Source organism: Amblyomma maculatum, chromosome 1 (genome assembly GCF_055883805.1).
Source record: "Amblyomma maculatum isolate TAMU_Amacu chromosome 1, ASM5588380v1, whole genome shotgun sequence".
NCBI classification, from domain to species: Eukaryota; Metazoa; Arthropoda; class Arachnida; order Ixodida; family Ixodidae; genus Amblyomma; species Amblyomma maculatum.
The window spans coordinates 446211313-446225871 of record NC_139344.1 but is presented as its reverse complement, the minus strand read 5'-3'; the positions used below and the strand labels follow the sequence as shown (position 1 = coordinate 446225871).

Sequence of the window (14559 nt, the reverse complement as noted above, 5' to 3'; positions counted from 1 at the left end):
CGCTACAGCACGCTCCTCCGCTTCCCCCCCCCCCCCACGTGCCGGCCGTGTGAATGAAGATAGTAATTTGCCCTTGCTAATCCCTGTAAGGTCATTCGGTTTCAGCCAGGCGAAACCTGAAGTTGCAGCCAGAGTATGGAGCTTCCGCTTATAAAACTTCCTCTGTGATTCCCTTGGTATTAGTGGGTATTGGTGGGAATCTTGTAAGAGCGCGTTATTTTCTTTGCATGAGCTGGCTGATTAGCCTGAGTAGGAACTCGAATTTGGCAGCCTTGATATCAAAGGCACCATAAGAGGGTTGTCGCACATTTCCAGCTCTTCTCGTTGGACCCACTTCTACGTGATACACGTGACAACCCAGCACAGTCCACGTCTGTCGCTATGAATGAGGGCGATACAGGGGAACACTAAAAACATACATACGTTACACGCAACATAAATACCTAAGCAAGTAGACTGGGCAGTCGTCGTCGTTGTTCGGTGGCAGAGGACCTAAAGCGAAATACGGTGGTCATCGGTTTGTATTTCACCGGCGGCATGCGGTTGCTTTTTTATTACTTTGAAATTGGCACCACGATTACATTATTACTTCACTTTGACTGACGCGGAACATCTCGTATGCATTCTGTGGTGTTGTGAGTGAACGGAGAAGCGCGACTTCTGACAGGACGTAAGACGATATGCGGATAAGAGGTTCTTTGCAACGCCTCTTTTGCTGCTTGTGTGCTTTTCTATTAAATTTCAATTACTGGTTCCTACTCATCCATTCCACATCTCGTCTTATGTCCTATACAAAGTCACGTTTTTTCAATCGCAAAAACGTTGAACCAACTGGCCCAAAACTTCCCTTTCTTTAACCTTCGACGGTGTTAGAAGCTGTTGGCTCTCCTCTTATGCACCTTATAACGAAGCACTCATTTTCTCCACATGTGCTTGCGGATTGGGTATAAAATCGTCTTCATTAGCTGTACTATACTCAGTGCAGGGCAAGGCCTCTCCCATATTCCTCCAAATAACCCGCTCTTGCGGTAGCTGCATCCACTTGACCCATGCGAACTTTTTAATTTCACGCACCCATCTAATTGTCCGCTACCTCCTGCTACGCTTTCGTTCCTTTGCAGTCCAATTTGTTACCCTGAGCGACCCTGCCTACTTACCTACCGGCCCTACCCATGCCCGTTTACTCTTGATTTACATTAGATTTCCACTCCAGTTATTTCTCCCATCCATTCTGCACAATTCTTATCTCTTAACGTTGCACCTATGCGGTCCATAGCTCTCTTCGTTGTCCTCATCTTAAATAGAATACTTTTCGTGAGCATCCACGTTTAAGCCCCATAGGTGAGTACAGGTAAGATGCAACTGTTATATACTTTCCTCTTGAGGTATAGCAGTGAGCAGCTAGCCATAAACTTCAAGTACTTGTCAAATAAGCTCTATCTCACTCTTGGTCTCCTGTTTATTTCTCCGTCATGGTCAGGATCTGGCGAATGGTCCGCATGGGTAAAATATAAGGCGGAGAAATGCTGCCATCAGTCTGCCTGTTGCATACAAATTAGGCAAGTCCAGCAAAAACTCACCACGTTTCGAAACGCATCCGGATCCACGTGTACCCTGCCGATAGTCCAGTGAATGTTCCCCAAGATGAATGCTGCAGCGCCGCAGAGCTGCCGCAACCTCATAACCTGCACATTCGAAGTAAACACGCTCTTGTCGCCTTTGTGCCGTAATGTCTTCTTCGCTAACGCTGGGTTGTTAATGTGAGCATGTCGCGAATTACTTTTCGTATGTTCATAACAAGGTTCAACCGGCGCCCAAAAGTCCCGCCTTCTTGCTCACTGGTTGCCTGAAGCTGTTTGCAGAATGGAGCGGGCAGTGGCATCTTTGCTAAAAGACATCGAAAGTCAACGAAGATGGAGTCAAAATGGCCAGCCCTAATTACGCCCATGCTGCATCTTTCATACAACACAAAATATATACTTAAAACACGATATTGGTGCTTTTAGCGCTAAGTAGTCTGGTATGCTCTTTGACATGGCTAAATTCTCCAAGCTAAAAGGCTGTCTGCTGAGATATGTAATATGTGGGGCGCTTGAAAGACCGTTTTAGCCAGGATAGGAAGCTTTTGCTTTCACCTGAAAAACATTTGATGCTTCACAAGCCCAGGTAAATAAAGCTCCACAGCACAACTCAGTGGCAGACCTGGTAGTTTTGAGGCTTTTGACGGCAGCGGTATGATGAGCCTTGTGCTGTATCACTCGTAAGAATGCCCAATAAAGTGGAATCCATTCCTCCTGCACACGACTTCTTCTTCTTCTCCCTCGTTATCATAAGAGATAGGTATTCTTCTTCCTCGTCTTTTTTTTCTCTCTTCTGTACAGATCGCGCATACCAATAGTGAGGGACAGGCCAGGGCTTAGTGTAGACACAAGATATGAATTTATAATTCGAACCTAATTTGAGTCATATATAATTTATTAATTAGGAATCATGCTGTGCTGATTGAAAACTTAAACTTGTTATAAAAGATGTGAGGTCTTAGGAATAGTAATAATGAATTAAAATGCAAATAACGCAAATAAAACTTGCGCGTAAAATCAAGACAGAGAAACGCTAACAAATAATCCGGTAGCAGCATTATAACTATTGAGTAACAACAGTAGCACCAAAGGAGAGGATGGCAGGAATTGTAAAAGACTAAGAGGCAGTCAAAGAGTATGAATACGCGAGTAAAGTTGTAGAGAAAGTTTTGTAGGGCTAAACAAATTGCAAGCATTTTAGCAGTAAATATTGATGTATAATCTGGGATCCGGAAAAAAAATAAAAATAAGCTACAATCGAGTGTCTGGGAATAAATACTTATTGCTGCTTGTTCGCTCAAGGGAAGCTGAAACGGTTTTCAAATGACATAAATTTCGGTGTTTGGAAAGATGTTTTTTTTTTTTTAAATCATGTGTGTAAACTTTTATTGCTAAAGCAATACTACTCTAGGTCTAACCGTTCGTCGCTGTTTGCCGTGTCCATGTCCGTATACGTTTCCGTGTCCGTGATCCCTTGGCAGGAGCTGCAAACTTGGGTCCCTCGTTTCCCATGGGTCGGTAATGCCAGAATCAGCCTGCCAGGACCCTGGTATTCAGGCTACCACTATAGGCCCCTAAGACACGTAAACACGGCTTGGTTAGAGCGGGACTTTATATGTGGGGTGGAGGAGACGAAGAATAAAAAAAAAACGCTCGGTCACCCGCAGCTAATGCTTTCGTCCATACTTGGTTGAGCAGCGTCGAAACTTTTCAATTTTCTTTATAAGAATCATCATCATCATCATCTGCCTGACTATACCCACTGCAGGGCGAAGGCCTCTCCCATATTTCTCCACTTAACCCGGTTCTGTGCTAGCTGCATCCACTTGACCCCCACGAACTTCTTAACCTCATCCACCCACCTAACTTTCTGCCGCCCCCTGCTACGCTTATAGGAATGTTGTTTCTGAATTCTGTCGATAAGAAATAGCGAAATATCTTGTCAAAAACGCACCACGGTCACGCCCTCATCGCTGCCGGGAGCGGCGGGGGCGGGGCGCCGAAACTGAAGACCAGGTGGATGTGACGTCAATCTCGGATTGCCGACCGGTCGTGGCTAAAGGTTCCGCGTGTTCAAAGCTTCCACGGGGTCAACCAGCAGATACGCAGTTGTTCCGGAGTTGCGGGCCGCGCGCTTCGACACCCTCCGACTAGTGAGCCGCTTTTGCTCAGTTGCAAAATAAACGTCGCTCGATGTTCAAAAATTATCTTCTAAGTGTTATTACAAAACATACATTCTTGTGAGTGCGTGAAGCGACTAGTGGCTATCAGCATGGCTTTTCGTTGTAGGGACATCGGTGGTTCAGGCAACATGCTGCTTCATAGTTTCCCAGGGGATAAGAAACTTTCGGCGCAGTGGGTCTCTGTCATGAAAAGGAAAAATTTATTGCTTTTGGAATCAGATGTGTTTTCCAATGACGATTTTCGTGCCGATGACGATAATCGAATCTTGGCAGCGATTGCGGCCCCTTGGGATTTCAATTAAATCAGCGCAAATGAAGTCCGGTGCCGTTCTGTCAATGTTCCCGCACCTAATTAGGTTAATACCGTTGTTGCACGGCTAGCTTCACCGTCATTATACGCTTAACCGAGGATACTGAACGTTAAACGCGATTTGCGGCTCACTGTTGTTATGCAGCTGGCCGCCGTTCTCGGCTACATCAACAACCAACAACAATCACCAATTAGGCACAGCAAACGAAATGCATGATCGGTAGAACGAGACTGCATTTGCAATAGTCATCTATAACTCGGTGTCTGGAATGCCGTGCTGCTCGCGCGGTCTTGCGCTAGCGTTAGGAAGCGTGCTCAAACGTATCTTTATCTTCAATAATATGCCCAGGAGTAAAGGAATGTTAAAAAAATTAACCCTCATTGATGATCGCTAACCCGTACGGAGGTGCTGGTAGGATAACTGCGATACAAGTAAGTTTCTCTTCACAGATGTGTAGCGTCAGTCAGTCGCCGGTGCACCGAGTCTCATTTTGATCTTCCTCTGATAAGGCGACGTCGTAGTAAATGATATATTAATTTCCTTGTGATACAAAGTGATTTGCAGTGGGCAGTTCTAGAATAGCCCGTTTACTACAACGCTGCTCAATCCCCAAGCGTCGTCGCTTTGTCGCCGATGCTAAATAATATAGGCGTAGCGACGACCAAGGAGTGCACTCGGCCAGAGCGCCCGCCCGCCGCTCTCGCTGCCGGCATCGTTCAGGCAAGCTCGTTTCATCTGGCGCTGCAGGTGCTGCGAACTTGTCTGATTTCATGGTGCGGCCGAAGTCGGGCACTTTTGGCGTTGCGTTGAAAAGCGCACCGCACAAACTAAGTTGCAAAGACGGCACAGGCAGCAGCTGCCGTACGCGTGCGTTTGTCGTTGCGCCGCTGGCCGGTACTCGAAGGTTGTGTAAACGCGCTGCTGGCCAAGATTGCACCCTATAAAATGGCTATTCCATTTATTGCTATCGAAATGTGCTTCAATGAGTAAAGGGTAGTTGTTAAAGCGGGCTAGCTTTTCGCACTCGGCGGCCGATTTTCGATTCGCGCCAACGTGCTTACTTCCCTTTCGCTGTCGACGTACTCGACAGTGTCTTTCCTAGCGACGTATTTTGGTATTTTGGAAGTGCTGGTTGTTGGAGGACGCACGGTGAGTGTCCAAGGTGTTTTACGTTCTTCAAATAACCAATAACATTTTGAATCGAGCTGTTAATTCACCTAAAGCAGTACGCACACAGCAACATCGCCGGCGCTCGCCTGGCAGCCCGATAATGACGTCATGATGGACCCAATGAAATACGGACAGCAGCCGCGTTTCCTTCAAGGGCGAACCCACTGGTACTCGTTTTCTTGTAAAAGCTACCGTTTGCGTTAATTTCTGCCAGTTTTAATTATGATAGCCTTGTTCAGCGGTCAAAAACTATAAAATGCCGCACAGAACTCAGTTTTTGCGAAAAACGTTTCAGCTGACCTTTAAGTTGGGAGGAACCTGTGAAAATAGCCACATGCCGTGTGTACTGCAACAGGTAAACGTCCGCGAGGGCGTTTATTCTATTGGTATTGCGGTGCTTTGCGTTAGACGCCAATGACTGGTCCCACAACAGTGCAGACGTAGCCTGAGCATTGCTAACAGGCTGTATCGATCTCAGAGCAACGGTAGTTTTAGACTAGATGAACACAGTAAATACGAATTGTGGTTGCTTGTACAGCGGCGAATGGCTATCGAGAAACAAACCTTGGCGCGTCATAAAAATGAGAGAACCCACTCCAGGCAGAAGCGCAGGTGCCCGTAAAACGGTTCGTAGAGTGAGTAGCTCAAATCGAGTCTCGTACGCGGCCTTCAAATAGAGGACTACATTTTCAACACATATTGACAAACCAAGACATAGCCGTAAAGCGCACCTCTCCAAAAGCAACAAAGTTCGTACTTTGTATCTAGGACTACCAGAAAAAAAAAAAAAAACGCAACCAAACTGCCAAACTTGTCTCGAAAAACGGTTTGTAGAGAAATAAGGGAGTTTCTGCGTATACCGAATTTCTTATTTGCTAAGCTTTATTGATTTTATCTATTGGTAGCTTAATGTCCCATTCAAGGGGTATTGTAATCAAACAAATAAAGGGCATGCTCCCCATCAGGCAATTGATTTTGATTTGAAGTTCCCGGCTAATTTGTTTTAGTATATTGACTAGGTATGTAAAACAGTCAACTTGTAGGATTGGTGAACGGCAATACAAAAGAAAGATATAAAGAGGGCATGAGGATAGGAGAACAAAACCGGAGGGTTCGCTCATGTCGAGAGTGAAGTTTACCTTACTCAGCCAAACTTAAAGGGCATTGAGGTGGGCTTGCAGTTACTGGTAAAGCGAATGAACATCATTCTAAGTGCTCAAAAAGCAATATCATCTGCATAGACGTACACGTTTGTGTCAGGATGAACATTGTGGTACCAGCAAGACGTTCTTTCTGTATTTTTTCTGGTTTTGAGTGCGCGTGTACGTGTGCCGCGCGTTTCACCATCTTGTACTTCCTCTTCAAATACTTTCGTCAGAGCTTAAAAACAACGGGAATGTCCCGACATCGGTTCTCACTCAGAACTATATTTGTTAGCTGTAAGACTTGAGCTATAGTGCCAGGGCACAAACTCTCCCAAGATTAATTGAGCAGCTGCTTTCAGTTGATCTCGCCGTATAACTCAGCGTAGTAGAGTGGACTGACACGTTAGCTTTTGTGCTAACACAGAGATTTGAGCTAGTGGGTTCATCTTCGATATTTTACCGGCGCTGCGATAGGGGACGAGGAACAAGAAGAGACGACAAGACAAGTGTGGACAGCTTTTGTGCTTATCACACAATGCCTGACGCAGGGTATAACTAGAAGGTGTCCACACAGCATGAAAGAGCACCTAGCCAGAGTTGGGGCGGAGCCTCAATTCACAAGCTGACATTGCGATAAGGGAGTAGTCTTCGTCTGGGCAGTGGGATTATCACTGGTCTGGCAGGGTTTATTTACGCGTTTGCTTCCAAAGAAAAGCCTTGGGATCACGGCCAAATGCTTGAGGTAGCGGTCTCTCTCTCTCTCTCTCTCACACACACACACACACACACACACACACACACACACACACACACACACACACACACACACACACACACACACACACACACACACACACACACACACACACACACACACACACACACACACACACACACACACACACACACACACACACACACACACACACACACACACACACACACACACACACACACACACACACACACACACACGCACGCACGCACGCACGCACGCACGCACGCACGCACACACACACACACACACACACACAACGGTTATATAACATAATAACAAGGGCAGATGCGTGTATATATTCATTGACGTGATGCAGAGAGGCAGAACCCTTAATTCTGAAGCTCATGTGAAGACATTAACCAAATTCGTGAAGCGCTTCCAGCGATTTTGGCGCCATAACAACCCATGTAAATGTTTAATTCAACATTATAACGCTTACCCTCACACAAGGTTGAGGATTTCGGAACTTATCGCAAAGCATAGTTGGTCTCCCTGAGGCAGCTCTGTGGCTTCATGGGAAGCTTCCCCGCACTGTCGAGCAAAGGCCATGGCGCATGAGAAGATTCCAAGAGGCGTTCACAACAATAATAAAATGAATAGCATGCTGTCAGTCGGCAGCTCTTGCCGATATCAATCACGAAGCTTCATGCAGGGAACAACTGAATTATGTCTTGAGACAATCCCTGAGAATGATATAAAAAATTAAGTTGAAATGCATGTCGCCCTGACGAACTCCCTTGCAAATTCACTGCTGCACGTTACACCTGTACGCTCAACTCGTTTCAGGGATTGGGTTGGTATACATCTGAAATATTCGAAACATCCAGAAACAAAGAAACAGATACCCTGGTATGGAATTAGGTGCGAGTATGTTTAAGTGTTATTTCGATACGCCAAGAACAATGGGGGCCCTGAAGTCTTGCAATCTGTTGTTTGCAAGCGCATTTAGGGCTCCGGAACAGGGGTAAGGACTCGCGCACGTCTTTGGAATAGTCAGGTGTCTAAAGCAAAAGCTGGCTAGATACAACACTTCTTTACCATGAGGTGTAAGCTCGGGTAAAGTTCTGGTTCTTTAGGGCGCCTTCAGTGGCAGTACATGAGAAGATGTACTTAACCGTAAGATGTCCGTAACCAGAAAGGAATATTACCTTAACTAGTCACCCTATTTAGGGTGTAGCAGAGGGCGGCAGAAATATTCGTAAGTGGATGAGGTTAGAAAGTATGCAGGGTTCAAATGGATGCAGCTAGCACAGAAGCGGGTTAATTGGAGAAACAAAATTCCTTAAAGTCGTTTTATAAGGGCGAATCACAACTATTTGTAATGCATGAAGGCGTTCTGATGAAGCTATAGGAACTTGAAAACCAGTGCAGGCTTCTATTTAGGAAACTTCGGTGGCTGTCATTCGTATGAAACACAGTCATACCGTCGTACCATACACGACGCCATTTTGATGCGGCAAATTATTTACCCTTTTCATACAGCAAACTGTTTACTTGCGACGATTCGTGGGAATAGAAGTTTTAAGAAAATAGCTGCACACAAATCTGCAAATAGTTGCGAGTGTGTGATGCCACAGCAGATTTGCTGGCTATCACGACCTTTAGAGGGTCTCATCAGGGCGAAACGTGTCAGTCGGAGTCTCCGTGTCGCCGCTGGTTTTTCGACAATTCATGGGCAGTGTTCCAGTGGTTTGAATGGGGCTGCCGCTTACTTGGCTGATTTCCTCACCTCTTCGCTGGGATAATTGAGACTCAACATTTCCGATCAGTCTCTGCTGTATACCCAGACGTCTGAAACACATCTGTTTGAAAGCAAGTGAAGCCATATGTTTGTTCGCTGACCTAGGCTACTGTATTTCCTCTTCTGGATCTCCGCTAGGGTGTGGAGGCTACGAAAGACAAGATTTGGGCTGTCTTTGAGGCACCTCTGCCAACGAACAAGGATGAAGTGAAAGTGTTGTTGCGGTTATTCGCATTCTACTGCCTTTTCATGATGGACCACGCTACGATTGCCGAGAGTCTTGACCCTTTTTTGATTAAGAAATTAACCGAAGGAAGACCACCGAATACCTCATTTTGGTGAAACCAGACGCGCGCAAAAAAAAAAAAAAGCCAGGGACGTGAGAAAAACCCAGGAAATAACGTGGGAAAAGTGCCTTACTTGACAATAGTGCGTCCTCAATTAGAATTTGCTTCACCTACGGATTCCCCATATCAAAAGTACCTAATCGACTAGCTTGAATCCGTGCAAAATAGAGCCGCTCGTTTTATCACTTCAAAGTTGAGTCCCCATTTCAGAATAACTACTATCAAACTCGCTATATCCCTCGAACCTTTAGAAATTCGTCGCTCCATCGCTCTTTAATGCTTACTTCACAAATATCGTCACAGCACCAGGCTATTTCCCTTGCCCACCGAAGAACCTATACGCATTTCCCGCCACCTACATAACCATTACAGTATTAAACGCATACACGGTAGAACTCAAGCCTTCGATTCATCTGCCCTTCCAAGTACCATTGTTCTTTAGAATGATCTTCCCGACAATATCGCATCCATCAGCAATCACAGACCATTCTAAGACCAGCTGCATAAACATTTTCTTCTTTGACTTTGTGTCATTTTATAGGATTTACTGCCCTATAATTTCTTTTTCTCATCGTTACTAATATATTATGGTTACGTGTCTTGTTCAGTTTCATTATATCGATTTTTTGTTATGGCTTCTGCTTATTCTTTAGATGTGTACTGAGCACATGCGATGCAAACTTCGCACTTATGTACCCTTTACTAAACTGTTTCTCGCGGTGATGTATGTCTTGCATTATATTTACCCTGTATAATCTTAATTGTTCTTACTCTGTCTTGTACTGCGCGCTGTATTGTTCCTATTGTACTTTGCAGTTTTGCCCCCCTTACTCAATGCCCTTCTGGGCCCTGTAAGGTATTTTGAATAAATAAATTAAAAAAAAAGCGCACTCTTACGTCCCTGTCTGCTTTGCTCCTCAGGCTTCGCCAAAATGAACAAGCACCAACTAGCCCAAGAAATCGTTCATAGTCGAACCCTTTTCGTAAGCGTTTATGTTTATGCCTTTTCGGTGAGTACCAGTAAAATGCAGCTGTCCATGCTTTTGTGTATATACTGGTGATCTGCTGGCCATACCTTTGAGCGCTTGCCAGATGCTCTCCATCTCGTCATATTCTTCTGGCTATTTCATTTTGGCGGTTCGGATCTGCTGCTTCTGGCTAAGTAAATTGCTCCCTTGCCAATGCTTTGCTGCCTGTTGTAAACTCATGGCGTTTTCTGAGACTGTTGAATATTGCTTCAGTTTTTTCCACACTAAATTTCAGATCCATCATATTCCTCTGCCTGTCTTGCTTTGAAGTTCGTCAGGTGACCTACTCGGAAGTCCATGTCATCGCGAATCATAGGTTGCTAGGATATTCTGCATAGTCGTATCCCCACTCTTCCCATTCTATCAATTTGAAATGTTTTGGTGAACAAGCGGTGCATTTCACTGGGGCTATCTTGATTGGGATTTTATTATTTATAGTTAGGATGGTGGTATGTTGAGGGCCTTCATTCACTTGTAATAGCCTTCATTCACTTGTAGCACATTTGGGGTGAAATCGCAGGAGTGTGTTTAATATTCACAGCCAGCCCACATCTGTGCTATACAATGATTCAATAAAACAAAGGAAAGCCAACAGCACCAGCTGCGTTAATTCGTGGTTCGGCGGGAGCTCTAGTGCTCTCCTGAATTGTCTTCCAATAAAATCAGCACTAGAATTTCATACTGAGGGGCAGAGATACTGCCGCGCTTAAAAATTTCTTTTAATTTCTCGCTGAGGGGCAAGAAAGGTCTCACTATGACGGGCTCTTAAGATCTTTAGAGGTGTGGAATGCAGAAAGCTGGGCTTGTAGGTGTTTAAATTTCAAAAATGTGGCATGACTTCGAACTGGTGGCATTCGTGGCCGAGAGCTTTATAAAACAAATAACTGGTAAACGAAGGTGACTGTTGAGCGACCAGCCCAAGAATGGGCTGCGCGTAACATTGCCCTATGTTCACAAGCTCATGCATAGCCTTAAAGGTAGTAGATAAAGCCAACTTCAGTGTACTTACGGCAGCTGAAAAACTCGGAAAATTCTGTAAGGGGCTTAAAGATGTCACCAACACACACATACGCACAAATATGCTCAGCAAAACATGGCAAGCTGTTTAAGACTGCAGGGCAAATTGTAACGAATTCCTTTGTCATGCGGAAAATCTTACGTTGGCCAAACTGGCCACTGTGTAAATGTTCGGCTAATGGAGCACAAATCAGTTATTGGAGCAGTATCAGAATCGGGACATTTGCCGGCACACTGCGAGCGGTGCACACAATTTTAACAAGAGTTAACACCCACCCCCCAACCCCCCTTTATGAACAAACACACGCGATACCTGTGAATATCGACCAGAAGATACGAGATATATGGGAAGCCTTTCTCATGTACCTGGAAAGACAGTCGGGCGTCAATCAGCTGAGCGTGATCCTTTCCAACAAATAACTGAATTTCTTAAGCGGAGGGCACCATGGTGCATGCGCGTTGGCTGAGGAAACAAAAAACGGCTGCGCGTATACTTCACCTGCACAAGATGTGTGTTCTATCTCAATGAATTCAGTTGATGTCCAGCGCCTGTGGTGTCTTTTTCTCGTTCTTAGTACGCGTCGTTCGCGGTAATACACTGCTGTACGAAATTTAGACGTCGCAGAACTGCGTTGGCGACACTGAATGTGGGCGGGGCTTTGCTGCTGGCTTAAGCTCTATGCCACTATAATAATATTAATAATAATTTTTATTTGCAGTACGAAGAAAGTATACTTGATGCTGGAGGCCTGCATTAAATGCAGTCATGAAGACCGCTTGACGAGGCCGCTGACCCCCTCTACATGTTTTACGCAAATACAGATTATTCGGGATCTAAAAACTGTAAACAGGATGTGAGGAGGAAGCATACGTATAAAATATATTTTTCATAAAACGAAAAAAGGTATGTTATTTACCATCAATAGTAATTGATGTTCGCAAATTGCAATTCTTGTGCTCGTTTGTTACTATTAAATTACTTATGCGACTCCAAACGTATTGCTTTATACAACCTGTCCACATAACAGGTGTCCGCTGCGCACTGACTCTATCGCTCATAACAGCTAAAGACAACGTGGTCACGCAGAGGATGCGGACGAAGTATGCGGCGGAGATAGGTCGGCGGGTTACCTCTTTGCGGCGTCCCAGAGGAGCCCGCTGAGCTGTTGACCCGAAGAACAGCTTCGCCCAGGAAGTGACTGAGGCCGCCGGTAGCGGCACCCGGTCCGCAGCTTCCATGCCCGCAGGGCGTCTGAAAACTGCCCCCCCCCCCCCCCCCCTTCCCGCCTCCCGCGACAGCTCGCCGCTTCTCAGCCACCCGTTGCTCCGCTCATGAGATGGTCCTTTATAGCGGGGGTGTGCAATCGGGGTTATAGAAAGCGCATTAAGGAAGCAAGTGCAAAAATATTTGAGAAATTCTTCCCAAGCGTAAGCTGCTTAGTAAGTTGTATGTCGAAGCTGCTGCGTGGGTGCAGTGGTTTGGTTTGCTTCGTTGATATAAACTTGTTTCAACGAAAACAGCTCTGACATGTAACGAATACGTCACGAAAAGATGTTGGTAGGTGCCAAAATACAAACATAAATAGAAATATAAATGGCTTTGAAAAGATATGGCGACTGTTTGATGTTTGTTTTGGGATGCCATATCCGTCGAAATGTGTGTATATTTCCTAGATCATAACTGATGAAATAAATGTGCTTTCGGTGACCCTTTTGTCTCTGTGGCAAAGAATGTCGTAGCCCGCACAAAAAAGGGAACAACATCACAAGAGAGAACATTATTCGAAAATGTTGTTTGGGCGCATATTATGCGTAAACAACCATACAACTGTTCTAGTTCAGAGGTTTCTGCGCGTGGATAAGAATCATCTTTCGGTCCACGATCTCTCCTGCAAGCGCGGCGTCCCAGATCTTCTCTGTGAACTGTGCTATAAACTTGCGAAGCTCTTCTTTCCCCTCAGAATTCAGGAAAGGCTTGACGTGGTTGAATAGATAAAGGTCATCTGAAAAATAAACACAGATGTGAATGACCAAAAATTGCCGTTAAAACTTCGCTTGCAGTTTAACGTATTGGAATCACGCGTGGGTCCTCTTCTAAATAATCGAAACTGTTTCCCATGAAGCAGCGAAAGCTATTTCCCTTATTCTTCAGAGGGTACAAAATGCCCTGTAAGCGCTGTGCTCGCGGCAGCCCCGTTATAGCTACATATTCAGTTCTAAGTGGTCATATTCCTCACAGTGCTCTGGTAACATAAACACTTGCTAGTAGTGAAAAAATTAACCCACATTATCTAGCTTTTTGAGGTAGACATTGAAGCCAAGTAAAGCTGGCTCGTAATGAAGCACACAATATACACTATTTAAGGGTTGCGTTAAATATATATCTCAGCTCCGATTGTGGCCCGAGTTCTAGAATAGCGTATTCGGAAATAAGTATTTAGCTGCCACTTTTCGCATGGATAGCTGCGTTAAACTGCACCAACAGGTGTACAGTGTTTCACATAGCTGAGAGTTAGAGCATTTAATGCGTTGCAAACAAGGCGCGATGTTTTTCTTGAGAAGATGGTGGTGGGTGCCAGCTGCTTTGACGGCCGGATGTTACCTCATAGTTGTCCCCTAATATTCATTCATGGTGCTTGGTGACATTCGTAACTTGAGGAGCTGTCGACATCGGTTGTTTTTATTCGGGCTGGCAAGTGCGATATTTGTCGCTGCAGTTTACTTCTTTGGTATAAGCTGCGGTAGCTTGTCTCCATTAAACTAAGATAATGCAATAAATAGCAATGTAATTGGGCGTCTTCATAAACACTTCCCCTAAGAAGGGTTACGACAGCATAAGGGTATGCCTGAGACAACTTTCACCAGTGTCCTACGAACTACTATTGGATTAACCAGACGAATTATAATAACCCGAGAACTTAATCTACCGGCTGATTTGACGTAACGGCCAAATTTCTAGGTGGCCCAATTGTTTGATGGGTCAGGTATGGAATTTTCGGGGCAGGCCAACGTTTTTTGTGGAGTGGGCCAAATGACATATTTAGGGGTTCCACCCAATTTTTTGGACGTCGTCGGCCTGTATCATAATTTGGCCCCATCGTGTCATTAGTTCCTTTATATCATGTGACCTGAATGAGATCAGAAATGCCAGGAATTATCAAATAATTTTCTGAAAATAATCAAGTCGCGCCCCCCCCCCCCTCCCCCTTCCCGCGAACACAATTGCGACGACAGCATAGAAGCGACACATAATGGTGGT

General features: G+C 45.1%; 2 protein-coding genes across 2 annotated transcripts in view; both read right to left on the bottom strand.

Annotated features, from left to right (window-relative positions):
• Positions 1-12539, bottom strand: part of LOC146209623 (gastric triacylglycerol lipase-like) — a 79287-nt gene extending 66748 nt beyond the window's left edge. The window contains exons 1-2 of the mRNA XM_084580723.1: positions 12432-12539; positions 1581-1685 (exon numbers count right to left, since the gene is read on the bottom strand). Coding sequence (XP_084436849.1) covers positions 1581-1685; positions 12432-12539 — 213 coding nt within the window. The remainder of the gene's footprint in view (positions 1-1580; positions 1686-12431) is intronic.
• Positions 12540-13133: 594 nt separating this feature from the next.
• Positions 13134-14559, bottom strand: part of LOC146209622 (juvenile hormone acid O-methyltransferase-like) — a 29012-nt gene continuing 27586 nt past the window's right edge. The window contains exon 6 of the mRNA XM_084580717.1: positions 13134-13303. Coding sequence (XP_084436843.1) covers positions 13134-13303 — 170 coding nt within the window. The remainder of the gene's footprint in view (positions 13304-14559) is intronic.